This window comes from Myotis daubentonii, chromosome 16 (genome assembly GCF_963259705.1).
Source record: "Myotis daubentonii chromosome 16, mMyoDau2.1, whole genome shotgun sequence".
In the NCBI taxonomy this organism is placed as follows: domain Eukaryota; kingdom Metazoa; phylum Chordata; class Mammalia; order Chiroptera; family Vespertilionidae; genus Myotis; species Myotis daubentonii.
In genome coordinates this window covers 56,207,698-56,232,613 of record NC_081855.1, presented here as the reverse complement: position 1 = coordinate 56,232,613, position 24,916 = coordinate 56,207,698, and the positions used below count along the sequence as shown (strand labels likewise).

The window sequence follows — 24,916 nt, the reverse complement described above, 5'->3', positions numbered from 1 at the left end:
TGGGGGGAGAAGGGGTGCAGAGCGGGAGGGATTTCTCTGGGCATCCTGGCTTCTGGCCTGTCCCCCAATTTCCCACCCGCTTCACGGGAGCTCCCCGCACGGTCCGGGCATCGCGCCCCAAGCTTAACCCGCTCTCCTCTGAGAAGCCTTGGGGGCACCTGCACGCTTACCCCGAGGCCGACACCCCGAGGCCGACACCCCTCCCGGGAGCTGAGCTGCGAGGTTCGGCGGTTCCCAACCACGTTCATCCCAAAGAGCAGCGCAGAAATATTCCAACAGAAGGACGGACACATGGAGCCCGAGCAGGCCCAGCGCGTGGGTGTGTGACGGGGGACGGGCGCCTGGGGGACCGCGGGGATGGTTGGGACACAGGACGAGGGAGGGGCCGGGGAGGCGGGATGGGCACCACTGTCCGCGTGTAAATTAGGGACCAGAGAACAGCGTGGCTCCCGACGGGCTCTTCCTCTTTTATGGGCTCTGGAGTCCTTCCCTTTTATAGTAAACTAGTGGTCCGGTGCGTGAAATTTGTGCATGTGGGGGGGGGTGTCCCTCAGACCGGCCTGCTCCCCTGCCGGCCTGATCGCCCCTAACTGCCTCTGCCTTGGCCCCACACCCGGGACCCACGAATCCCTCCTCTGGCCGGCCGCAGGCACCGGGGTCGCGAAGCGGGCGGCTTTTCTCCGTCTCCCAGGCCGCAGGTGCTGGCGCCCGGGAAGGCGGGGAGGGCGGCTTGGCCCGGGCCCAGCTTTGTCAGGAAGGACGTCCGGTCTAATTAGCATATTACCCTTTTATTAGTATAGAAACATAGATGCTCAACTTAAACACCAAACCGCGAGCAGAGCAGCCCGTCGCTGCGCCCGTGGGGCCCTGAAGCCAGAGCCCGGCTTGTCAATTCCACAGAAGAACAGGGTGTTCTCACCCGTCTCACTCCTCTAACCCTGCTGGCTCCCGTGGCCTTGGGGGGCTCTGTCCAGACGGTGTGGCCTGCAGTGGGCACAGGGGTGGGTCTCGGACCATCCTCCGCCTCCCCACCCGACCCCTCTCTGCCAGCAGCCCTGTTCCCGCTGTCGCTGCTCCCATGCGCTGATGGTGCCGGCCCCGCTCGCACCCACTGACGGCGCAGAGCGATTGGGGCCGGCACCAGCAGCGGCTGTGAGCGAGGCCGGTGCCGTCAGTGGGCGCAAGCAGCGGCTGCTGCTCCGATGGCCCCTCAGGAACAGCGGGAGGCGGGAAGCCCTCAGGAATGATCGGGGCCAGCAGCCGCCACTCGCACCTGCTGACGGCGCCAAGCGATCGGGACCGGTGCCGGGTGCCAGCAGTGGGTGCGAGCGGTGGCTCTGGTGCTGGCAGCAGATGCGAGCGCTGGGTGAGACTGGTACCCTGCCTTGGTCCGGCGCCCCTGCTCACATGCTCCACCATCCCGCCATGGCCAATGCCCGCCATGTTCCGCACACGCCCCCTGGTGGTCAGTGCACGTCATAGCAACTGGTTGTTCGGTTGTTCCACCGTTTGGTCTATTTGCATATTAGCCTTTTATTATATAGGATATTTTGTGTTAATCCTCACCGGAGGACATTTTTCCATTGATTTTAGAGAGAGTGGAGGGGACAGGAGAGACACGGAGAAAGAAACATTGATGTGAGAGAGACACATCAATCAGTTGCCTCCTGCAGGGCCAGGGATCGAGCCTGCAACCTAGGTACATGCCCTTGGCCAGAAGCAAACGCAGGACCCTTCAGTCCACAGGCCGACGCTCTATCCATTGAGCCACACCAGCTAGCCAGCATGTTTACGCCCCAAGGGGGAGGACAGAGGGTGTGCCGAAAAGCGCGAGCTCGCAGAAGACGCCGCACGTGTCCGTCCACACCACGCCTGGGCACGCATCGCCAGGCTGGAGAGAAAACCCCCAGCGCCAGTCGCGGTTCTATTTTGATGACGGGATTAGGGAGGTTTTTAGAATTTTTGTCTCGATTTGAAAAATCTGTGCTTTCTACTTTTTCCGCTACAATAAGCTCCTATGACATTAACATACGAGACCAGAGCGGGAGAGATAATTAAATCACCGAGGAGACCAGAAGTGTGGGTTTCTCATCTCTTTTAAAGCTGGTTTTCTATGAAAAGGTTCGCTCGTGGCAAAAACATTAAAACCGTGGAGAAAAGTTCAAAAGTGGAAACTAAGAGCTCCCGGCCGACACCCCGCCCTCCGCGCTCCGTCCCCACCGCCCAGTGGCGTTGCTGGCTCATTTCCCCAGAAATGTCTTACACATCAAACACCTTTTCTCCTACGCAAGTGGGGTTTGATGTATGTTCTGGAACCTACTTTTTTGGTGACACTATTCCTTAGACGTGGTGACCTATGAGACATGCAGCTCTCCCTTGTTGAACAAAAAGGCGTCGCCCTGCCCGGCGCGGCTCAGCGGGTTGAGCGTCGTCCCAGCACCAGGAGGTTGCTGGTTCGATTCCCGGTCAAGAGCACAGGCCCGGGTTGCGGGCTCGATCCCCAGTAGGGGGCGTGCAGGAGGCAGCCGATTGATGGTTCTCGTCATTGATGTTTTTTCTCTCTCTCTCCCTTTCTCTCTCTCTAAAATAAATAAAACGTATTATAAATAAATAGAAATGTAACAAAAGGTTGTTGACGATGCCATCATGTGGGTGTCCCATATTATGTCCTAGGGGAACCCCCATGTGCGTTTCCTGCTGCTGTAACAATACTGCGCTGAGTATATTGTATGTACATGTTGGCTTACTTTGAGGGTAAATAGGTTCCTGGAAGTGGAATTGTTTGATCAAAGGCACGTGGGTTCAAAAATTAACACATGTCACCCTGGCCAGTTTGGTTCAGTGGATAGAGCGTTGGCCTGTGGACAGAAGGGTCCCAGGTTCGATTCCGGTCAAGGGCACATGCCCGGGTTGCGGGCTCGATCCCCAGTAGGGGGCGTGCAGGAGGCAGCCGATCAATGGTTCTCTCTCATCATTGATGTTTCTACCTCTCTCTCCCTTCCTCTCTGAAATCAATAAAAATATATTTTTAAAAAATTAATACACATCGTCAGATAGCCCTTCCCAAAGGTTTACCAACTCAGCCCATCTACTGCCCATCGAGGGTGTCTGCTCACCCATTCCCGTTGGCACCGGCGCTTTGAGTGTTTAGTGGCCTCGTATTAGTTGAATTTTAAAGTGATGGGTGGGTGGAGCATCCCCCCCCCGCCCCGCCTTTTCTATTTCTCCGGGAACGTGTGTCTCTATTGGTTGTGTCCTTTACTGATTAATTTGCCGCCACTCTTTATTTATGAAGGATCAGTCTTCAGTCATACACGCTACAGACCTCTTTCTCACGGTGTACTTTTCCTTTTTACGGTGATAGTATTTATTTTTCTATAGAGAAGTTGTTCATCTTTTAGTCAAAAGTCTTTTCCTTTTTCTTTTTCTGGCTTCTATGTTTTATGTGATATTTAATCCTTCTCCACTCCAGGGATTAAAATAGAATTCATCGTGCCATTTTCTAGTGAAAGTGACTTTTGGCCTCCCTAGCTTCATGCTCTCCTGGGGGTGGGGTGGGGGGTTAGGGAGGGGCAGGGAGGCAATGTGCCCTCACCTGGGGGTGCCCTCACCTGGGGGTGCCCTCACCTGGGGGTGTTCTCCTTGGGGGTGTTCTCCCTGGGGGTGCTCTCACCTGGGGGTGTTCTCACCTGGGGGTGCCCTCACCTGGGCTCTTACCTACCAGGCCCTGGGCGTCCTGGACTCGCAGCCACACTCTCCAGCCTCCAAAAGTGCAGAGCATTCAGGTTGCCACTCGACCGGTCAAGAAATGGCCCCCGTGCCAGGCCTGTGCGCAGGCTGCCTTGGGGATGCCAGGAAGCCCTCCAGGGAGCCCCCAACCCTGGACCAGGGCCCCCGGGCTCTGGGCCTGTCGCATCCCCGCCTCACACCTCAGACCTGAATACAAAGGCAGAGGACTGTACCGTCGGGAACCCTAGCGGCCATGGATGTCAGTCCGTTTTCTGGCTGAGGAAGTCAGGGACCCGCGGATAGTAGAGGGCAGGTCGGGAGGCCTGGACGCCAGGGCCCTGTCCCCAGCGCTGGCCCCTCGCAGCTCACGTCCTCTCTGAGCCGGCTTCCCAGGAGGCTCCGGAGGACGGTCTGGACCTGCTGCTCTCTGTCACCCGACTGATTAGACTGAGCTGAGCACACAGTGGGTGCTTTATGAACCCCTGTGGATGGGTCATTGGCATTGCAGGCTGGGCCCTGTGTGCACACTTCACTGTGCCCGGAAGATCCGCTGGGATGTGGGTTTGAGTCTATCTTGGGGAGCAGCTGGGACCGGCCTTCAGGTCCCCGGGAATGGAAGCCGGGGTACAGGGTGGGGGGGTTCGCTCTGTGACTGGCTCGTGAGGACCTGCAGGGAGGGGAGGGGGCGTTCGCAGCTGCTGGCAGAGGCTCCCGTGCCAGGCGGGCAGGGCTGACCCACGTCAAGTGCAGCATCCGGGAAGTCACCCAGGGCTCCAGGCTGTGCTGGCCCCGGGGCTGCGGGCTCCTCCCGGCCCCCGACGGGACGCCCGAGCCCAGCTTGTGCGCGGATCCCCCCGTGTCACCCCGCGTGGCAGAGAGCCATGCGTGACGAGCCCGGGCCTTCACGCTTCACATATTAAATCTGTTCAGAATATTAAATAATTCCCCTTCAGTGATCCCAGTAAATTTAATTAGCACTGGGCCTCCCGATGGACTCGTCTGCCGGTTCTGAGATGTGTTCGAGGAAGGAGGCGCGGGCGGGGCTGGGGGTCCCCGCTCCCGCTCGGAGCTCCGCCTCCCGCCCCGTTTATGCTCGGGTCCCAGAGGGCTCAGGGTCCCGCTGGCCCTGACCCTGAGCCGGCCCTGCTGGTCTGCGCGAGCGACGACGCTGACCTCCCGGCCTTGTTCTTTGTAAAATTATTTTTATGGATTTCAGAGAAGAGGGGGAAGCGGGGGAGAGAGAAACATCAGTGGAGAGAGAATCGTGGATCGGCTGCCTCCTGCACGCCCCCCACTGGGGAATAAGCCGGCATCCAGGTGAGTGCCCTTGACTGAAATCGAACCCAGGACCCTTCAGTCTGCAGGCCGACACTCTACCCACTGAACCACACCTGCTAGGGCTGTTTTTCCTGATTTCAAATACAGTCGAGGCCCACACAGAAAACTGAGAATAAACAATAACCCCAAAAGGGAAAAATTAAAAATGACCCCTGTCCACGGCGCAGAGGGCATCGCTGTGGCCCCGGGGACAGGGCCCTGCAGCCGCGTCAGGCCCGGGAGTGTGATCCGCGCGCACTGCACGCGCTGCCTGACACGCCGCCCGCTGGACGGTACTGCCACCGCCGCCGCGCGGCTCCCCACACCGGTGTGACGTGGAGCTGCTCCAGGCCTCCGATGCCACAGCCACGCCGCGGTGCTCGCACGCGAGTCTTTGGAGATGAGGCTTCGGGCTTGATCCCGGGTGTTTCCTTGGGGTGAGGCCCTACAAGTGGAATCGCCGAGTTCAAGGTTAAACACGTTGGGGAGCTTGGAGCGCCCATCTGCCTCGGGGAAGGTGCCGCCGCCTCATCCCACCCGCGCCCGCGCCCGCTCCCACGCGGAGGGCCGTCCCGCAGCCCCGGACCTCGGCCTCGGCCCCTCGTTCCCAAACCCCGCAGGTGGCAGGAACGGAGGCGGGTCTCGCTCTGAGTTGCATTGCTCTGGTGGCCGCTGACATTGGACATGCTCCTGACTCTGGGTCCTTTTTAAAAAAAGTATTGATTTTTTATGGATTTCAGAGAGGGAGGGAGAGAGAGCATCAATGATGAGAGAGAATCATGGGTTGGCTGCCTCCTGCACGCCCCCCGCTGGGGATGGAGCCCTGACCAGGAATTGAACCGTAACCTCCTGGTTCACAGGTCGACGCTCAACCCCTGAGGCCCGGGCCAGGCATGGATTAGCGCTGGTTCTGGTTAGGGCAGCCGCGGGGAACGCGCGCATCCTGGTGCCGGTGCCCTGCACATCGCAGAGGGCAAGGGCCTCTCGGCTCCCCCCTCTCGCTTCGGAGGACCCTAAAGTCAAATGGAAAGTTCTCGTTATTTTTAATGATGCCACGCCCCCGCCTTTTCCGTTGAAAAGCGCTTCGTGGTCATAGTCCATGTCTTAACACCCACGTTTTCGTGTGGTTCTGGTGAGGACTGAGCTGTGAGAATGGAGCAGTGCGTCCCTCAGCCCCAGGGGGGAGCACAGCGCCCACAGCGCCCGCCCGGCCCGGCGCGCCAGCTCTCCACTCCCCGCGCTGTGCCACGCACCCACCTCGCACTTCTCCGCCCGCTCCGGCTCCCAAACCTGCTCTCAGTCGCCTCTCCTTGAAGATGATGAAGAAACTGGGCGGGGACGGGGGATCCGAGAAAATCCAGGCGTTTTGCCCGCACCGTTCGGAACACCTGGATGTCGGAGACACGGAGAAACGGGGTGCATTTTCCTGTGGGTCCAGCTGTCTCATCCCCTGACACCCCAGCGCATTCTCTGTCCTCTGCTGTCCGTGGGTCCCGGTGGCGCCTGCCCCTGTTCCCCGGCGCATCCACACCCGGGCCCAGAGCGCCATTTCCGCGCAGCGAGGCCTCTTCCCACAGGATTGCGGGGTTGCCTAGCAATCCGACTGCACGCTGCCTCGGCTGAACCGGCTGGGATGGATTTTTCCTATTTTTAATTTGTTTTCTGGGCGGGTGTTATTGTGCAAGCTCAGGCTGAGCTCAAAGATATGGCGTGCGTCCCACTCGGAGCAAGTAGGGCCGAGAAGGAGGGGAGGACCCGCCGGCCCCGGATGGACCGTGGCCGCTGTGGTAGGAGGCGCGGGGGACCCTCTGCTCCGTCCGCTCACACCCGCCCAGGCCGCCCGGGCTCTCCAGGCCGCTGTGGGGTCCTGCGGCCCAAGGGGAGTGAAGTGTGGCCCTGCGGCTGCGGGCCTGCGCTGCCCGGCTCTCCCGCTGGCCTTTCCCATCCACGCGGGAGGGGACGGGGGGGGGGGGCGCTTTGCGAGCCCTTAGTTCGCCCTCCTCTCCAGGAGATAAGTGTCAGGACGGCAAGCAGCCGGGACGGCACAGAGCCGCTCGCTCTTCGATCAAAGACGACGTCTGGGCTTGTGTGCGACAGGGCAGACGTGTGCCATCTCCCGGCGTGGGCGATGCGGGTGTGCAGGGGCGGGGTCGCGGCCCCGAGGGGCTGCCCCTGTGCAGGAGGCCCGCAGGCGAGGTCGCCGGCCCCGGTTTTCTCGCCTGTAGTGTGGGCTGAACCAGAGGACCCCGGCCTCGCGCCCGGCTCTGAGACGGGGAAGCAAACGGAGGTGCGGAGAGCGGCCTCCGGGGCAGTGCTGTGGTGAAGGGGGAGGAAGAACTTTCTAGAAACGGAGCGGACGGCAGGGCCACCTGCGTGAAATGACCAAGTGCACTGAAGAGGGGCCACAGGCTAGTTTGCCCGGCGACCCCCCTGGTGACCCGTTCCCGTGGGGTGTGGGGAGGAGGCGGGGAGATGATGGCAGAGGCTACTGGGGGGCGCAGCGTCGAGGGACAGTTCTTTTCTGTGTGTTTTATGGCCACGTGTGGAGAGCAGGGCAGGCCGTCCACGGGGACCTGGTCCGAGCGGCCACGTGCAGGCGAGACCCCGCCCGGCTCATCCGGGGTCACGGGGGTGGGGGTGGGGGTGGGGGGGGCATGTGACCTGCCCTCATCTGGACCCTGCCCTCTCGGTGGTGGCCCTTCTCCCGCCCGTGGGTTCGCCTCCTCACTCCCTCTCACCGCCCAGTGTGTCCTCTCCCCGCTGGCCTCCTCCACGCGAGACGCCCTGGTTGTGCTGGTGCGAGTCCTCCAGGAGCCTCCTGGGGCGGGGCCTGGGGAGCGAGTTCTCTGAGCACCTGCTCGCGCATCTTCACTTTAGTCTCATGTTTGGTTGTTGACTGGGCCCAGGAGGTGGTTCCAGGCCAGAAAGCCCATCCCCCACCCCCCCACCCCCCCCAGCGCGTGGAAGGCCAGGCCCCAGCGGTCACCCCGTCGCGCTGAGCTCCGCAGCGCATTCCCGTCCTGGAGGGTCCTCCGTGGGCCTGGACGCAGGGGACCGTGCTCGGCCCCCGGGAGATGCCTCCGTGTGGGCCCCGGCCCCTCCATCGCGTGGAGAACGTGGAAACTCACTTCTGGGGAAGTTCCTTGAATTACATCATTGACGACCCTCTCGCTCTCCCACCCACACGTGACCTGTCCTCGCTCCTTTCCTCCCCTCCCCTCTCCCTTCTCTCCGCGTGTTTCGGCTTTGCATCTGGACGTGCCCCGCTGCTGTCCCCCGTCTGTCCCCTGTCCCCGTCTGTCGAGGCTTCTCTTGCTGTTCTCCTGCTTTAGTCTTGCAGCCGTTCTTTTGTTCCCCAAATGTCCTCCTTAAAATAGCACCTGGCTCCGGGCCGGTGCCCGGATGCTGCTCCGGGGCACAGACACGCGTCTCCGAGGCTTTCTGCTCCCTGGGCCCTGCCCCGGGCTGCGGGCTGCGGCGGCTCTTCCTCCCAAGGCTGTTTGCTCACATGGATGGAGGCCCCGCTCGGCCCGGCCGGCTTGTCCTGGGGCTTCCTGAAGGGAGAGCCTCCCGGGGGCCCGGAAACAGCGCAGACACCCTCAGGTTCTCCTCCACCCACAGGCGCAGGGGAGACGCTGGGGGCTGAGCGGCCCCTCGGCCCTGTTCACCAAGTCCCCCGGCCCAGGCGCCTGCGTCACTTCCCCCGGGGAATACCCCCCCCCCCCGCAGGGATCTGGGGTGGGCAGCCACCTGGGATCTGGGGGCTCTTTAGGGAGCTGCTCTGGGCCGCCTGCCCCACCTGTTCCGAGCCTTCGCAGGGTCTGTTTCTCCCCCCCTCCCCCCTCGTGGGCTCAGGACCCGGCCCCGGGAGGCCCACTCCGCTGTCCCTTTGCGCCTGGACCCACCTCGCGGGGTTTCCTTCCCAGTTCTCCAGGTCCTCGGGGGTTTCTGGCTTCAAAACAGCCTTTCTTGCTAGTGTTAGGGGGCTTGTCGGGGGGAGCAAAAGTAGCTACGCGTGTTCAGTTGTCATTTCAGGGACCGGCTCTCCTGTGTTTCTGCCCTAATTATTATCGCCAAGCACCGTTCCCTGCTCCTGCCATGTTCTCACTTGGAAAACGAGAATTCCAAATCCAACATTTGTAGGGTTCCACCCACCGCCTGGCCGGCCTCATACGAGGACACACAGACAGCTGCCCCCTCGCTGGCTGGAAGGCAGGTTCCCTGGGCTTGTCATGAGGCCACCCTGCTGGGCTCCGTCCCCCCCCAGGGACCTGATCCCAGTTCCTGAGGCCACAGATGCCAACTCCAACCCACCTGCAAGGAGTCTGAGTGGACCTACTGTGTGCGCAGCACTGGCTGGTCCTGGTGGAGCTTGTGCCGTCTTTACGTGAAGAGGCCTCCGAGGGAGGCAGTGGGTGATGGGGAGGGTGTTCTCAGCCTCGGGTCCAGGCGCTCGGGGCCTGGCGGCAGAGGACAGGGAGCTGGTAGGCCTTGTGAGTGGGGACGTGCCGGTTCAAACATGGGGGCCGCAGAGTTCAATCCGCCGGCAGCTGCCTTGCTCCGAGACAGGGCATTTACCGGGGCTCAGCTGCAGGCCGAGCGGCTAATTCCAAATTATACGGCGCGATCCCTGCTGGCCAACGTCAGTGACCGGACAGTCCAGGGCCGGGCCCACAGCACCAGGCTCCTCAGCGAGCAGCAGCCCCTCGTCTCGGGGGCCGTCTGGCCTCCGTGCTCTGCAGGGGAGGCGGGGCGGGGCGGGGCGGAGGCCAGGCACCGGGCACCGGGCACCCAGGAGCTGGGCTGTGGCCCTCTCCTCACAGCTCGAATCTCCCGGGCCTCGCCAACCCAGGTTCCCTGTCCAGCTTTGGCCTCACGTGGAAAAGCAGGCGGTCAAACACGAGGAGGAGGTCCCTGTCCAGGAGCAGCATCCAGGAGGGGAACAACCTGGGCCCGTTCCCATTTGCTTTTATTTAAAAAAAATATGTTTATTGATTTCAGAGCGGAAGGGAGAGGGAGAGAGAGACATCAGTGGTGAGAGAGAATCATGGGTCGGCTGCCTCCTGCACGTCCCACCCCGGGGACCGAGCCCACAGCCCGCCGGGCTCCACTTGTTTTTAGATTGAGGGTGTCTTAGGGTGCAGCACCCCTCCCCCGCCCCGCCCGTGGGTGGCAGTTTCTGGGCACTGCGTCTGTCTGTCTGTCTTTTGCTTAGAAACAGGACGGAGGCCCTGCCCGACCTGCCTCCTGCTTGGGACAGTCCCGGCCTCTGGCCTGCCTGGTGCTGGGGGCGCCCTCGCTGTCCCGCTGCCCTTCACAGCGGGTCAGCCCAGCACCCCCAGTCCAGCGGCCCCAGGCTGGAGACCCTCCCTGGCCTACACCCGGCCCCTTTCCCCCCAGGGTTAGGGAGGCCTGGGAGTGGGGACAGGGACCTCCTGCTCTTCCGATTTTAGGCAAATCCTAAGCTGACCTCAGACAGGGAGGGAAGACATGTTTAAACCCACTGATTTGTCACTGGGACTAACGCTCCAGCGGGGCCCCTGTGTGGCGGCTCCCTCCCTCAGGGAGGCCAGGGTCCGGCTTTCAGGCCCTAATGGGGGGGGGGGAGTTGCGGGGACAGTGAGAGGAGGCCCGGACCGCCGGCAGGGGAGTGGGGGCTTTCACCCCGCGACCGGAGTTCCATTTATGGGGCTCCCCGGTGTGGTCCTTTCTGGGCCAGCGCCAGGCGTGGGAGGGCAGGGTCCTGACCGGGGCTGCTGGCTCCCACCAGCGGCTGGAGGAGGGCGCCGAGGCGGGGCTCTGGGCAGAGAGCGGCGCTGGCGGGAGACCCCCCCTACGATCCCCCGACCCCCGCCTTACCCATCGCCCGGGCGCTCGGCTCTGCGGGGCTGGGCTGCGGGCGCCTGGGCACGTCTGGTGCAGCCCGCGGCCCTCCCCGCCGCCTCCCTCCCCGCGAGGCCGCAGGCGGAGCCCCCTCCCTCGGGCGGGCGCTGCGCACACAGCCCAGCGCCTGCTGTCTCCTCGCTCGGCTCCAGCCAGAGGAACGAGGGAGAGGAGAGAGAAAGGGGAGGAGGGAGGAGAGAGCGGGAGGGGGCGGGAGGCAGAGGCTGCGAGGAAGGAGCGAGCGGCGCTGCGAGCCGGCAGAGCCTCCGAGGACCGCGGGGCCGCCGTCCGCAGCCGCGCGGGTCGCAGGAGACGCGGCTGCCGCCGGAGCCCACCCCTGGCCCTCGCTGCCGCCGGCCCTGCCCGCGCCCGGGACCCCGCCCGCTCGGCGCCAGGATCAGCCGGGGCATGGCCGCCCGGACCCCGTCCCCCGCCGCGGGGAGCGCTGAGCCCGTGAGTAGCTGGCCCTCTCCGCGCTGAGCTCGCGGTCATGACCACCGCTGGGGGGGGGGGGGGACGGCCCCGGTAGGGGCCCCAGGACCCCGCAGGCGGCGGCGGGTCGGGGTGGGGTGGTGGGCCCTGGCGCAGGGGCGGCCCAGGGGTGGCGCCCTCGGGGTCAGGGTCTCCGCGCAGGGTCGGGGCTCCCGGGCCCTCCTGGTTGGGGTCGGGCACGTGGCCCAGCGGGGCCGGCGGGCGATGCTGTGAACGCGGAGGCCGGCTCCATGGAGACGCTGGGAGTCCCGCGTGGCGGTGGGGCTGGCGGTGGCTGGAGGAGGCACCGGGAACTCCCGGCGGGAGGGGGGCGGGGGGGCCGGCGCCCGGAGATCCCGGACCCCGCGGGGTGCATGGCTCTGCTGCCCCGGCCCCCCCCCCAAGGAGGGCTCACTGAGGAGGCGGTGGCCCCAAGGAGGGCGGCGCTGGAGGGGGAGCGGCGGGGGCGACCCCGGCGAGTCTCCGAGCGGCCTTAGGGGGCTCCGGCGGAACCCAGGCTTCCGGCAGCGCCGGGTGACCCTAGGGGCAGGCACAGCCCCGGCCAAACTTTCTTCCCCGGTGGCCCCAGGAGTCCTGGGGTCTGGGGTGTCCTCGGAGGTCGCAGACACCGGGCTCGGAGCCTCCCCCGCTGCGTTTCTGCAGCGCCTGGGCGCGGGGGCGCGGAGGGACACTGGGCTCTTGTCCTGCCCCCAGCGGCCTGGGGTCCGGTCTTCCGTGGGGTGGGGGGTTCCTGGGAGTCACACCCGCCCTGCCCAGCGCCACAGCTCCCAGGGGCTGGCTTGTTCCCTCGTCACCCTAGAAAGGGCTCCGCGGGGCCGACCCACAGGGACTGGGCCTAGTCCCGGGCCCCTCGCCCCCCGCCCCCGCCCCCAGGTTCGGTCGCTTGTCCGGCGCGCAGGTCGCTAATTTTCTGCGGGAGCACAGGGGGCGTGGGGTGCCCTCGGCGCCAGGCGGGGGCAGGCGAAGCGGCTGCGGCTCCTGGTCCGCAAACACCATCGTCATTAACAAGTGGAAACATTTGCGGCAGAACCTGCTCCCTCGGTGCGCGCGCAGCCGCGGGGCGTCCTCATTAGGCGCGTGGTTGGGGGGGGGCGGGAGGGGGGAGGAAGGGGGTTACACCGAGGCACCCGGACCCTCCCGGGGAGCCCCGGCCGGAGAGCGAGAAACTTCAGGGAAAGCGCCGCCTGCCGAGGCGCTGGGGTGCAGGTGGGGGGCTTCCCCTGGGGGAGGAGCGCCCTGGGGGTGGCGGGGGCTTCGGGGCACGTCCCCCCTCCTCCCGCTGCTCCTGGGCGCGGGCGCTCTCCGTGCTGAGGGCCAAGGCCGCCAGGGGCCCTCCTGGAGCTGGAGGCCTCCCCGCGTGGGCACAGGCTGGGGGCGCAGGGCACGCTCCTGGGGTGGCGCTTAAGCCCCATTCCCGCTGGGAGCTTCTGGGAGGGGCAGGCCGCCCCCAGCGAGGTGAGGTGGGAACCCCGCGGGGAGAGGCGCAGGGGCGCACTCAGCGGAGACCGCCTGGGCCTGGGGTGCCCGGGAGGGTTGGCCCATGGCGCGGGGGTTGTTTGCTCCGCGGCTGGGGTTTCCGGGTCAGAGTCCCAACTGGGTCCCCTCCCCCATAACAAGAGGACTCCAGTGACCGCTCTGAGCCGCTGGCCTCCCCTGCAAGCGAGCCTGGGTGTAGCCACTGCCCTTCCCGGGGGACCAGAGGCTGGGCTGGAGCGAAGGCGGCGGCCTGGGTGCCCCCCTGCCACTCGGGGCGCTGAGAGCTCCCCAAGATCCTGCAGGCATCGGGAGGGCTGCTGGGCCCATGCAGAGCCCAGGCCCGCAGAGGCAGGTGGGGCAGAGGCAGGTGGGAAGGCTCCTGGGACCAGGTCAGAGGGGACCTGGCTGTTCCCGGGCCCACTCAGCTCTGAGCATTGGCACCATGGCTCCTGGGAGACAGGGAGAGAGGGCGGGCTGACGGGGGCTGAGCTGGGGTGGTGGTGGGGGGGCTGCCGTCTCCAGTCCGGCCCTCGCCTGCCTGGTCCAGGTCAGGTGCTGCCTCTCCCCTGCACCCTTCTCTGATAGCCCCCCCCCCCAACCTGCCTGAGGCCCCCTGCTGTGCCGCCTGGAAGCTGGAGGCTTGCTCCTGGGTGGGGAGTCGGCGGGTTTCCCCCTCCTGTGCACCCAGCTGTCGGACGCTTGTGCGATTAGGGGTGAAAGAAGGGCCTACCCCACCCGGAGGTGTCAGGGTGGTGGCGGCGCGGGGGCCGCTGGAAAGGGACCCGGGGAGCGCGTGCAGGCGGCGGCCACCGCGTCGCACTGGAAATTGAAATGTTTTTCCAGGCGGCAGTGGGGGCTCGCCTCCTGTCCGGCCTGCGGGTGTGGCTGTGTGTTTATGTCCACCCTCCTGCTCCGTACTCTGTTATCGAGACAAATGGAAGCTGACGCGAGGCTGACACGGGGTGAGGGGTTTTTTATTTTTAAACAAGTGAAGGGGAACAACCATCTCTCAGCTCCCCCTCCTGCACCTGGGATGGGGCGCCCCCCTGGGCACCTGCCTCTCCCCGCCTGCAGCACCGGGCACCGGCTCCAAACGCAGCCCGCCCGCACCCAGTCTCTTTCACTGGCTGCCCCCTGCCCCCCCCCCCCGGCTTTCACAGAGCGACACGCTGTCTCCGTGGGCTCATGAAACATCCCGCAGCCAGCGCTGTCTCTCTGCCGCCTCTCTGCAGAGCTTCCCCTCGAAGCCGCCGCCTCACCTTATTTATTTATAACGGCTGCCCCATCCCCCTCTGCCCCGGCTGTCCGTGTCTCCCCCCACCCCCGTCCTGTCTGAGTGGCACCTGTGCGAGGTGGGGTGGCCCTCAGGGCGTCCCTGGACGGCAGTGGTACTGAGCACGCGGTGGGGTCTTGTTCTGTGCTGGGGACCCACAGACAGAGAGGTGAGAATCTCGCTTAAAGAAACACCTCGAGACGTGGATGGATTTGGCTCACAAAATACATCTTTGTAAGTGCCAGGCACTTAGGCCGTTAATTTGGAATCACAGTTTCTCCAACACATGAGCTGACACGGGAATATGCCGTGGAAGGTGACGAGATAATAAAGAGCCCAAGGCCTGTCACTTTATTATTATTTTTAAATATATATTTTATTGATTTCAGAGAGGAAAGGAGAGGGAGATAGAATCGTCAATGGGGAGAGAGAATCATGGATCCGCTGCCTCCTGCACGCCCCCCACTGGGGATGGAGCCCGCAGCCGGGCCTGTGCCCTGACCGGGAATCGAACCGTGACCTCCTGGTTCCTAGGTCGAGGCTCAGTCCCTGGGCCGCGCTGGCCGGGCTGTCACTTTATTTGAAAGTGCTCGCGGTCTATACGTTGCTCTTTGGACGGTGTCGCAGAGTCGGGGGCGGCGGGCGGCGGGGAGAATGGCTGATCTCTCAGGAGCCAGGTGGCCACCCTGGGGACGGCCAGCCGGCGGGGTCCTCGGGGCCTGGGCAGGACTGTCCATTTCACCGGAAACGCAGGGGCCTGGCGGTGTGCCCTGTGCGGCAGGGCCAGCTTGCTCTGCGCTGAGACTCTGCTCTCTGTGTCGCTCAGGCCGGTGCCGGCTGCTCCGCCTGGGGGTGGGGGTGGGGGGCTCTCACTGGTCAGCTCGGGCTGCATGGGGGGCTGGACTCTGGCTTCCTCTGAGGACCAAGAGCAGAGCAGTTCCTTTTGGAAGGCTTTTTTTCTTTTGAAGGTTTAATTGTTTAAAGTCCGAGCATCTTCCTAGCAGCGAAAAAGAGGGAGACTGCACACCATTTTAGCGGAATTTTCCTGCGTGGCTTTGGTTAGTGGTTGTACTAAGCGCTTCCTCCCAAGGTTCTAGAATAGCAGTGGCGTGGGCGAGGCAGCTGCCAGGCGCCCCCCCCCTCCCCGCATCCACGCCCGGCCATCGGCGCCGTGTGCGGGTCCCTGCCCCACGCTCAGGGGATCAGCCGGCCCTTCCGGTCCAGCGTGGAGCTGGGCTGAGCGTGGGGACCAGGAGGAGAGGCGGGGGTCAGGGATGCCTGTTGTAGAAAGCCATCCGCTTGCAGAGGCGCCCACCGCCTGGGGACAGACACCTGCCGGGCGAGGCCTCGACGCTGTCCAGCGGGGGTTTGTCTGAGGGAGGGGAGAGGCCCGTGCGCCTCCATCCGTCCCAGGCCTCTGGTCTCCCCTCAGCATTCCCCCTCCTCCGCTCTCAGACGGCGACTCTGCCCGCCGGCCACCATTCAGTGCGAGGACGCCTCTGCTTCTCGCTCAGTGCGTGGCCCACCGAGACACGGCTTTGCCAAACCCACGAGCAGTGCACATGAAGTGTGCGTGTCCCCCAGGAATCCTGACTCCTCATTGGAGGGACCACATGATGCCGTCAGGCCTGGCGGGTCCCGCCGCAGGGACAAGGCACTCTCCCCAGGCCCCTGGGAGACGGGGGTGCGGGTGCCCGCCTCTGGGGGTGCTGGCCAGGGCACGTTCCGCTAAGATGGGGGATCTTCGCAGGACAGAGAAGCGGCAGGACGTGGACGGTGCAGATTGTTGTTTTCAGGGGAGTGTCTTGTCATCGGCACCCAGACAGCCGGGTGCATCCAGTCTTAGCGCCCAGACGTCTGCCTGATGCGTTGACAGCGTGAACGTGGACCCACGGGTGGGACAGGAAGCTCAGGGTGATCTCGTTCGATGGGGAAGCTGTCGCCCTTGTGCGAGCCTGGTGTTGGAGTCTGGGAAACCTCCAGCGTGACTAAGGCCGGCTCCGGTGAGCGCGTTTTTTCTCTCGCGGGCAGGCCTGCCCCCTCCGGTGCGGGAGACCGCACCAAGCCCGCGTCCTCAGCCTCGCCCTGCGGCCCCGGCCGTGGCTGGGTCTCCGCGCACCTTTGCCTGCTGTTGGCAAGTCCATGCCGCACGTGGACGTCTGACAATATTGCAGAGAGCACCGCGTCCCTGGCTGGCCCACGCGTCAGCGGGTAGACGGACTGTCCGCGGGGGCTTCCCCCGAGGGTTCAAACCTCCTTTTAAAAGTAGAACTTGTGCCCGGCCGGCGTGGCTCAGTGGTTGAGCGTTGACCTAGGAACCAGGAGGTCATGGTTCGATTCCTGGTCAGGGCACATGCCCAGGTTGTGGGCTCGATCCCCAGTGTGGGGCATGCAGGGGGCAGCTGACCAGTGATTCTTCCTCATCATGGATGTTTCTCTCTCTCTCCCTCTCCCTTCCTCTCTGAAATCAATAAAAATATATAAAAAAAAATAAAAGTAGAACTTGCGCAGCGCAGACAGGCAGAGCTGCCCCCGGGCCATCGGGGAGGGTGGCAGCGTTTACGCGCACAGGGCGGCCTGCTCCCTGCCCGCCCCCGGTGTCCTCTGTCCTTGCGACATGTCACCACGGAGACTGACAGAGGGAGCATCATCACCCCCCTTCCTGCCGTGGACGTGAGCGCATGTTTTGCTCAGATCCTAAGAAGAACACGCCTAAGACCAGGCTGGGAACATCGAACCCCAGGGTGATTTTTCAGGAGGCTGTGAAGGAAGCGTGTCGGTCATCATCATAGCTGTGATGCTGGCCGCTTTGGAATGCATTCATGTACCCCAGATTCCAGAAGGCACTGGGTCTGTTGGAGGGGAGGGAGGGGGCGTGCTTGGGAGCCCGAGGCCCCGCCTCCTGGGCCAGCGCCATCCCCGGGGCTCTGTGCCCACTTCGTACGGGAGGTCGCTGTGCCCGCAGCCGGCGCCCAGCTGTGCACAGGGAGGCCCGGATGGAGGATGTCCTTCCCTCCCCACGGGCTTGGCTCCGGGCCGTGTGGGGGTCCAGCGAGGAGAGGGGATGCGAGAGGCCCCCAGGGCCTGGCTCTATAGGAGACTCGGGCTGCCTGCGAGCTGGGGCCCGCACACACCGCACCCTCGGCCACCTCCCCTTGAGGCTGCAGAGAGGCCTCCGCGTGTGCAGTCCAGCACGCGGCCATGGCTGCCTGCTCTCCGCTCCGCTCGCTCTGCCTCCTCTCTGACGCCACCGGCCTCTCCCCTCCTGCCCCACCCCGCCCCCTCCGTCACCTTCAGAGTGGCGAGGGCTTGGCGCTGGCAGGGCGGCCGTGCCCCGAGCACAGAGCCGCGGGAGGAAAGATTTATGGTCCCTGCTGCCCTGCTGATGGTCAGTTACAGCCGCGCGGCCGGCGGAGGCTGTGCCAGGGGTCAGGACGGTGGGGATGAGTCGGTCACCTTCCCTCTCCGGGGCCGCTGAGGCGGGAGCCCCTGGGGTGCGTGTGAGGAGCCTGTTGAGGGGTCTGACGGACTCTGAGCGCCATCGGGGCGGGGCCTGGAGACCCCGGGTCTCCTCACAGGGGGCTGAGCGGTGGGGCCTGCGGGCAAGTTCTGGGTCACACATTTGAAGGGGGTTTGTCTCCCGAGCACCGGGCACCGTGAGAGCCGCAAAGTGGGATGTCTGTGTGTCAGATATGACCCCACCTGGGATTAGAGTGTGCAAGTGTGTGCTTGTGTGTACACGCGCACCTGTTCACATACACATGCGCGCATTGTGTGTGCATGCTCATGCAACGTCACACAGCATATGTGTACATGTGCTTGTGTGTGTGCAAGGGTGCAGTGCACATGTGTGCATATATGTGTGCATGCGGCGCACATGGCATGTGTGCACCCATGTTTGTGTGTGTGCGCGCACACGCATGTGCGTGCATGTGTGTGTTGTGTGTGCTGAGCTCCTGGACACTCCCAGGCTCCCCTGTATGAACGCACACTCCCCTGCCGGCTGCGGGCCGGGCCTCTGAGCCCCGCCAAGCCCCGCAGTCCCCCCCTCATTTGTCCTGCATCCTGTCGGTGCCCGGGAGCCTGGCGGGCTCCTCAAGGAGACGGGATGAGATGCCAGGCGCTGCTGGGCCCTCCCGTGGCTAATTGCCGACCGGACCCGCGTGGAGCGTTGGCATTCCTGGAAGCGCGCTTTATCCCCTGCGTCTCCCCACCTCCTCCCCGGCCCTCCCACCTCCCCACTGGGGCCGGTTTCCCCGCGGTGGCGGCTCACGCGAGGCGGGCGGGCATGAGCGGGTGTTCGTAGCTGGCCCGGGCCTTTCATTAGCTCGCACACTACAATTACGCGCCGCAAGCCTGGAGGGGCCATTTCGGGTTTTTCTGCCTTAAAGAAAGGTTCCTTTATCCACAGCCACGCGCTCGCCCGTGCGCAGCACAGCCCTGACGGGGCCTGGCGGCGGGGTCAAGGCTGGGATCCAGGTTCACTCGGCAGACAGCGCGGGTGGGCGGGCCCAGCACTGTCCTGCGGGGGGTGCTCTGCGGACAACGGGGCAGCATGCATGGGAGCCGCACTGCCTGCGGTGACTTCCCACAGAACAACAGTGTGTGTGTGTGTGTGTGTGTACCCCACCCACGCGTGAGTGTGTCCCCTGGCGTGGAGAGCCTGCTCCTGTCAGCTTCACAGGGAAGGTCCGTGCCCAGGGCCACGGCTCCCAGGGGCTTCCACCGAGGCCACCTTGCCCGTGGGGGGCGGTTCCGAGTTGGGCAGGACTTCGTTGGTGGCGGGAGTAGTTTTCCCGCACGCGTGTGTGTGAGTGTGTGCGACTGCGCGCGGGGACTAGGGTCTTGCAGGGGCTGCCCGACCCTCTCCCGGGCGTGTGAACGGTGTCTTTGCCCCTGGGTGGGACTCTGAGGTTGGGGATCGCCTCTGTCGGGGCTCCTGCGGACGGGGAGGCGCACTGCTCCCGCGGAGAGCAGCCCCCACGGAGACAGAGCGGGCCTGTGCGGAGGAGGCTCAGACGAGACCCCCGCCCCCTCGGAAGGTAGTTTAGAGGTCGGGGGGCACAGCCTGGGACCCTGAACCCCAAACTCACAGGGGGTTGCGCAGGGAACCTTCTTATCCTAAAAAGGAAAGAAAGCACCAAACCCACTCAAGCACCGAATAGCAACCAACAACTCGCAAACTTATTTTTTTTAACTCCTGGAAGTTGCCATGGTTACCCGCATGCGTGGTTCCCGAGGCCTCACTGTAAGTGGGGCGGCTTGGGGCAGGCACTCAGCCCTCAGCCCTCCACGCGTGGCCGTGGCCTGGGCGGTGCACTCCGTGGAGGGAAGGGTGGGGAAGCCGCGTGGTTTCCTGGGCCCTGGCGATGCGATGGTCCAGGGTAGAAACGGAGAAACGGGAGACAGATTCTGTCTCCCACACGAAAATAATTATAGCGGAGAACAGACTACGTCACTCCCAGCCCCACCAGCGAGGGGGGCTGCGTGTGCACAGGCGCTCCAGTCCCTGCCACCGCGCAGGCTGTGGGGGCGGGGCGCTTGCTTGTACCTGGCCACGCGTGTGAGGGCGGCCGCAGCCCAGAGAGCATGTGCCCACACCGCACCATCGGGTGGTGAATCTCCGCAGGGTTTTGGGGAGAATCTGTAGGAATGGTGGGAAAAGGGGGTCAAGGCAGGAGAAAGAAGCCAGACCATGATTCCCTCTGTCCGGACTGCTCTCCGCACAGCGGGAGGGCCCTCAGGCTGGGTCGAGGGGTCATCTGCCGGGCTGGGTGGGGTCCAGGCAGCGCTGGGTCCAGGCTTGGCCCAGGTTCAGCCCAGGCTCGGCCCGGGCGGCTGAAACACCAGCCGTGCCCTCGCCCACCTGCCTGCCTGCCTCCCTCACTGATGGACAGGACGCCTTGGCCGCGAGGGCGGTGGGGAAGGCCAATGGGCAGGCGCTGGGTCCTTCCAGGGTCCCGGGCAGAGCAGCTGGCGTGGCCGCATGGCCACACTGTCACACAGGACACGGGAGCCGTCCTCGGAGGCCCCTCCCGGCCTCCTGGGGCCTGACAGCCCGGCTTCCCGGAGCCGCATCAGCCTGACGAGGAGGCACGAGAAGCCGCGTCCTGGCGGGCGCGCACCTGTTGCGCATTCGGTTGTCGATGCTTCGGAGGCAGGGCCTCTGCTTCCCAGGACGGAGGACGCCTCCACCCACGGGGGTCCCGTCAGCACTGCGGATGCCGGCAGCTGGTGGGCGGGTGGGGAGTGGGCTTTGTGCTGCGCTAGCCGCCCCCCCACCCCCCCGTCCTGGCTGGTGCGGGGCCCGGGGGGTTACCGAGCCGTGATTGCGTCGCTAGCAGCGCGCTGCGTCCTGGTGGCGTTGGAGGGTGTGCCCGGCCTAGGGCGGGGTGCTGCCAGAGCGGCGAGGAGCCCGCTGCTCCATCGGAAAGCCTCGTGGCGTCCGGCCCGGAGAGGAAGCGGGCCCCGGTCCTCCCGCTGGGTTGGCCACAGCGAGGCGGTGCCCTGCAGGTGCAGCTGGGCTGTGTGTCCAGCCATATCCGCTTCCTGCCCTGCAGCCTGGACGTGAACCCTGGATCGTGTGCCACTGCGTTCCCAGAACCAGGGTCGGCTGCCAGGAGGGCAGCATGCCTCCAAAAGGGGCCCAGGTGCGTGCCCGAGCCACCTTCTCTGCTGGGCCCAGAGTGGGAAGTCGATGGAAGGGAGGGGAAATGCCTAGGAGGGTGCTGGACTGTTCTGGAAGGTGCTGGAATGTGCTGGAAGGTGCCGGGCTGCTCTGGAAGACAGCCTGAGACTCCTAGATGCCCGACCCTGGGGCTGGCTACGTCTTCAGGGCGCCATGTAGCCCGTTTACAGGGGAGTCAGCTTGTGATGACGGATGCTAATGCAGGCAGAAGTGGACGGGTAACTCGCGATGGCGGATGAGTCGATGTCATTCGTATGTAGCGTGTGCCGCATACTCCTTCGCTGGCAGATTGGCCTCCACAATTACACTTTGCGGGATCCAAGAATGTGCTGTCCGCGGGCCAAGGGCTGCCGCCTCGCGCTCCCTCCGGGAGGGCTGTTGGAACGCACGAGAGCCCCTCGTGACTTGGCGGCCGGCGCAGAGCGAGGTGCCAGGGCCATCCTCCCGGCACCTGCCCTCTCCCCGCCGGCGCTGGCACACACCTCACAGCCTCCCCCCCACCCCCCGAGGGAGGGGGCCGGTTAGAACCGGTCAAAAAGACCGGGCTGTTGGGACGGTGGGCTCTGAAATAGGCGAGGAGGGCAGGCCGCAGAGCAGTCTGGGTATTTTAATATGGAAACACACACACAGGTGCAGTGTCCTTGTCCCGTGTTCTCAGGGCTGACGCAGTGCCCGGCACACAGTAGGTGCTCAGTCCGCACTTGCTGTGGGTGAGGAGCTGGGGCGCTGGGTTCCTGGGCCGGAGTCTGTGCCTGGAACACAGGGACCCTCGCATCTTTGGGGGCCCCTGGAAGGCCGTGTGGTACCCCCGCCCCCACTTTAGCATCTCAGCCTGGCCACCTCAGTGCTCCTTGGCGCCAAAGTTTATGAAATGACCTTGAGGCCTAAGGTGCCTTCTATAAACGGTGTATCGGCTCGGATTTTTATATCGAAACTATTGGCCGTGCTCAGGCTGCCCCCCCAGAGGACACTGCGGGGTCCACGGACTCAGGGCCGGGGCAGGACCGCGAGGCCTGCTGACTGTGCCCAGCGCTTGGGGCCTGGGGTGGCCTGTGCCCTCCCCGTGCTTGTCCAGGGCCCTGTGGTGCCTGGATTTAAACACCGGACAAATGAAGGGCGGGGAGCAGGATGGGCCCGGAGAGGGGTGAAAGAAGCTTCCAGAGAATGTCTCGGGGTCTGCAGACAAAGGTCTGTTGCCTTCCTGTCTGTCCTGCGGCCTGGGTGCTGCTAGGGGGCCCCATCCCACAGCGCCCTACACAGAACCTTCTAGAACGAAGGCTTTGTTCCTGGACATACACCCTCCGTCTCTGAAAGCTCCCCTGGGGTTAGGGAGCATTCGGGCACAGTCTCAGCTTTTCGCTCAGGGTTCGACCAGCCGCTCACCCCTCTGGCACATAGTAGGTGCTTAATAAACATTGCAGGACAGTGCGAGGGAACTGTCCTTCTGTCCTGAGAGTGCAGGTGGGGACAGCTTTGTTTTCCTCAGTCGCATCTCTCCCTCCACATCCCCTGAACCTTAAAGCAGCTGATTCCAGGTGGAGGGTGAGGGAGGAAGGAGGAGGGGGGAGGGAGGACGACAGAGGGAGCGGGAGGGGGAGGGTTTGACGGACGGATTCCCAAGGTGCCCAAGTCCTGCCAAGTGCCTCTCCTCCAAGTAGGCTTGGTTTCTGTCCTGGCGCCCGCTGGCCCCGCCATCCCCCGTCCCCTGTTGGCCTCAGGACAGGAGCAGGAGCTCGCGAGCTGGGCCGGACCGGTGACCCCTGTGCAGCCCGATGACCCCTGTGCAGCCCGATGACCCCTGTGCAGCCTGATGACCCTTGTGCAGCCCGGATGACCCCTGTGCAGCCCGATGACCCCTGTGCAGCCCGGATGACCCCTGTGCAGCCCGGATGACCCCTGTGCAGCCAGGACCTGCACGTGTGCCCGGCGTGGCCGTCGGGTTCTGTTGCGTCCCTTTGCTCCGCTCGTCACTTAAAAATTGAGACAAAGAGGAACCGGATGCTGGTAGGAGACAGTCACACCCTAGAGTTACCTAAAGCGACCGCCACTCCGGTTCCCAGCAAGCGGTGACCGTGGCTGCACCGGGTGAGGGGAGGTCCCTCTCCCCGTCCCGCGGCCGCCCTCTCGCCCACCCCCCTGCCCGGAGAGACTCCCTGGCCGCGGCTCCTTGGAGGGAAGGCCTCCCAGCGCTGAGCGCGACCCTGTAGGACCGAGGCCCCGGGGGACTGTAAACGCTCAGCAAAGGCTCGACCCGCATGTGTGGTGAGCACGGGCGGCGGGATCCTCGGAAAACAAAAAGAGCTTAACTACAGGAAAGAGAGGGAAGGGGGCAGCGGGCAGGACGCGGGTGACTGTCCGTGTCCCACGTGAGGGCCTGCGGGGTGGCCTCTCTCCGCACCTGCGCCTGTCCTGCAGCCGCCGGGCCCCAGGGCCACCCGAGGGCGTGGCACCCACCGGGGCTGAGCCGAGGGGCTGGGGTCCCCTCTCTGCCAGTCTCCAAGCCGCCCCCTTTCTCACCTGGCTGCACTGGGCAGGCTGTGGTTTGGGGTGCGCTAGGCAGGGTGTGGGGGACGTGGGCTGGGACTGGCTCTCTCCGGGCAGTGAGGAGGCGGGGGCGGGGTGGGAGGGGGAGCAGGGAACGCGGTCTCGGCGTGACGCCCGGGTGCTGTGGTCAGTGGCGGAGAGGGTTCTGGATACGCCCAGGCCATCGGCCCGTGACCTCAGGGGCTGTGACAGCAAATGGTTCTGGGGGCTTGAAGTTCAAGGGGGTGGCCGATTCCGGGTCCGGAGAGGGCCGGCTGTGGGTTCACAGGTTCACAGCCACACCTTCCGCTGGGTCCTCGCAGGCGCGGGGACGAGGGAGCTCCTGGCGCCTCTTTCCTAAGGGCACTGAGCCCATGGCGAGGGCTCACCCTCACCGCCCTCCGCTCCCCAAGGCCTCCTGGTGCCGACGTCCCCAGGTGAGTCCTGGGGCACAGACACGCTTCTGGCAGTGCCTGGGCCATTCATGGCAGGGGCTGCTCTCGCCCGGCCGGCGTGGCTCAGGGGCTGAGCTTCAACCTCTGACCCAGGAGGTCAGGGTTCGATTCCCGGTCAGGGCACAGGCCCGGGCTGCAGGCTCCATCCCCAGTGTGGGGCGTGCGGGAGGCAGCCGATCCATGACTCTCTCTCATCAGGGATGTTTCTCTCTCTCTCCCTTCCTCTCTGACATCAGTAAAAATATATTGAAAAAGAACAAAAAAAGGAAAGCTGGCTCTCACGGGCCAGGCTGGGGCGGGGGCTGGGCGGAGGGCTCACGCTTCCCGGAAATAGCACTTGGTGTGGGCCTGGGGACCCTTGGGAGGACGTGTCTCTTGGCACCGGCCCCCTGTGCTCCCGGAAAGGCACCTCAGCCTGTCCTGAGCTCCTTCCGGCCCAGGGGGACCGTGGAAGATTTCTTTGTGGTTGGGGATGGGGTCCGCTTGAGCCCTGTGATGCCGTGGGCCACGGTGGGAAGGGACCTCCAGGACTGCGAGGATGTCCCTGTGTCCCCTCCCCCTTTCCTTCTGGTGGGAAAGGGGCCACCTGGCCACCAGGGAGTGGGACGGAGCCTCCAGGGGAGATAGGTGCGCAGGTCCTGTTACCTGCTTCACTGCCAGGGCTCCGTGGCGGCCATGACCTTCCTCGCACCCGTGACCTTCAGGTCTTTCCCGGGGAGGCCTCCCCTTTCTCGCGGACCGGCGTCTGGCCCACGGGGCCGCCAGGGAAGGCAGTTTGCATTGGGGGCCGTTGAAGCCAAGGCGAGGGGGTGGGGGAGGGAATCACCGTCTCGAACTCGGCAACGACCGGGCTGCGGTTTTTGGAAGCGTGTCCGTGCGAAGCAGAGTCACAGCTCCGTGGGGTGTTCGTTTGCCTCTGAAAGGCCGGTTCTGTGCAGGTCCCTCCAGCCTCCTGCCCACCGTCTTCCTACGACAGGGCAGACAGTTCCAAAACATCTGGGAAAGGTTCAAAACATCTGTGCTGTCCAGCTCTGGGGGTCTGTCACCACCCGGGCCTGGTCACCTGGGGCCCCCATCCTT

General features: G+C 64.6%; 1 protein-coding gene across 1 annotated transcript; it reads right to left on the bottom strand.

Moving 5' to 3' along the window:
* Positions 1 to 5,276: 5,276 nt before the first annotated feature.
* On the bottom strand, positions 5,277 to 7,006 carry LOC132219334 (uncharacterized). The gene is made up of 4 exons (XM_059671699.1): positions 6,304 to 7,006; positions 5,875 to 6,059; positions 5,584 to 5,749; positions 5,277 to 5,491 (listed from the first exon to the last, which is right to left on the bottom strand). Exons 1-4 carry the CDS (start codon positions 6,593 to 6,595, stop codon positions 5,277 to 5,279), a joined length of 858 nt encoding a protein of 285 aa, XP_059527682.1. The 5' UTR covers positions 6,596 to 7,006.
* Positions 7,007 to 24,916: the final 17,910 nt, after the last annotated feature.

Excerpts from the sequence above, each read along its gene's own strand:
- LOC132219334 (XM_059671699.1), bottom strand. The coding sequence starts at position 6,595 with ATGGCGCTCTGGGCCCGGGTGTGGATGCGCCGGGGAACAGGGGCAGGC. Across the intron at positions 5,750-5,874 it reads AGGTTACGGTTCAATTCCTG|GACCCAGAGTCAGGAGCATG; the intron begins GTCAGGGCTCCA and ends TTTTTTAAAAAG. Across the intron at positions 5,492-5,583 it reads GGGAGCGGGCGCGGGCGCGG|GGCCTCACCCCAAGGAAACA; the intron begins GTGGGATGAGGC and ends TTCCACTTGTAG.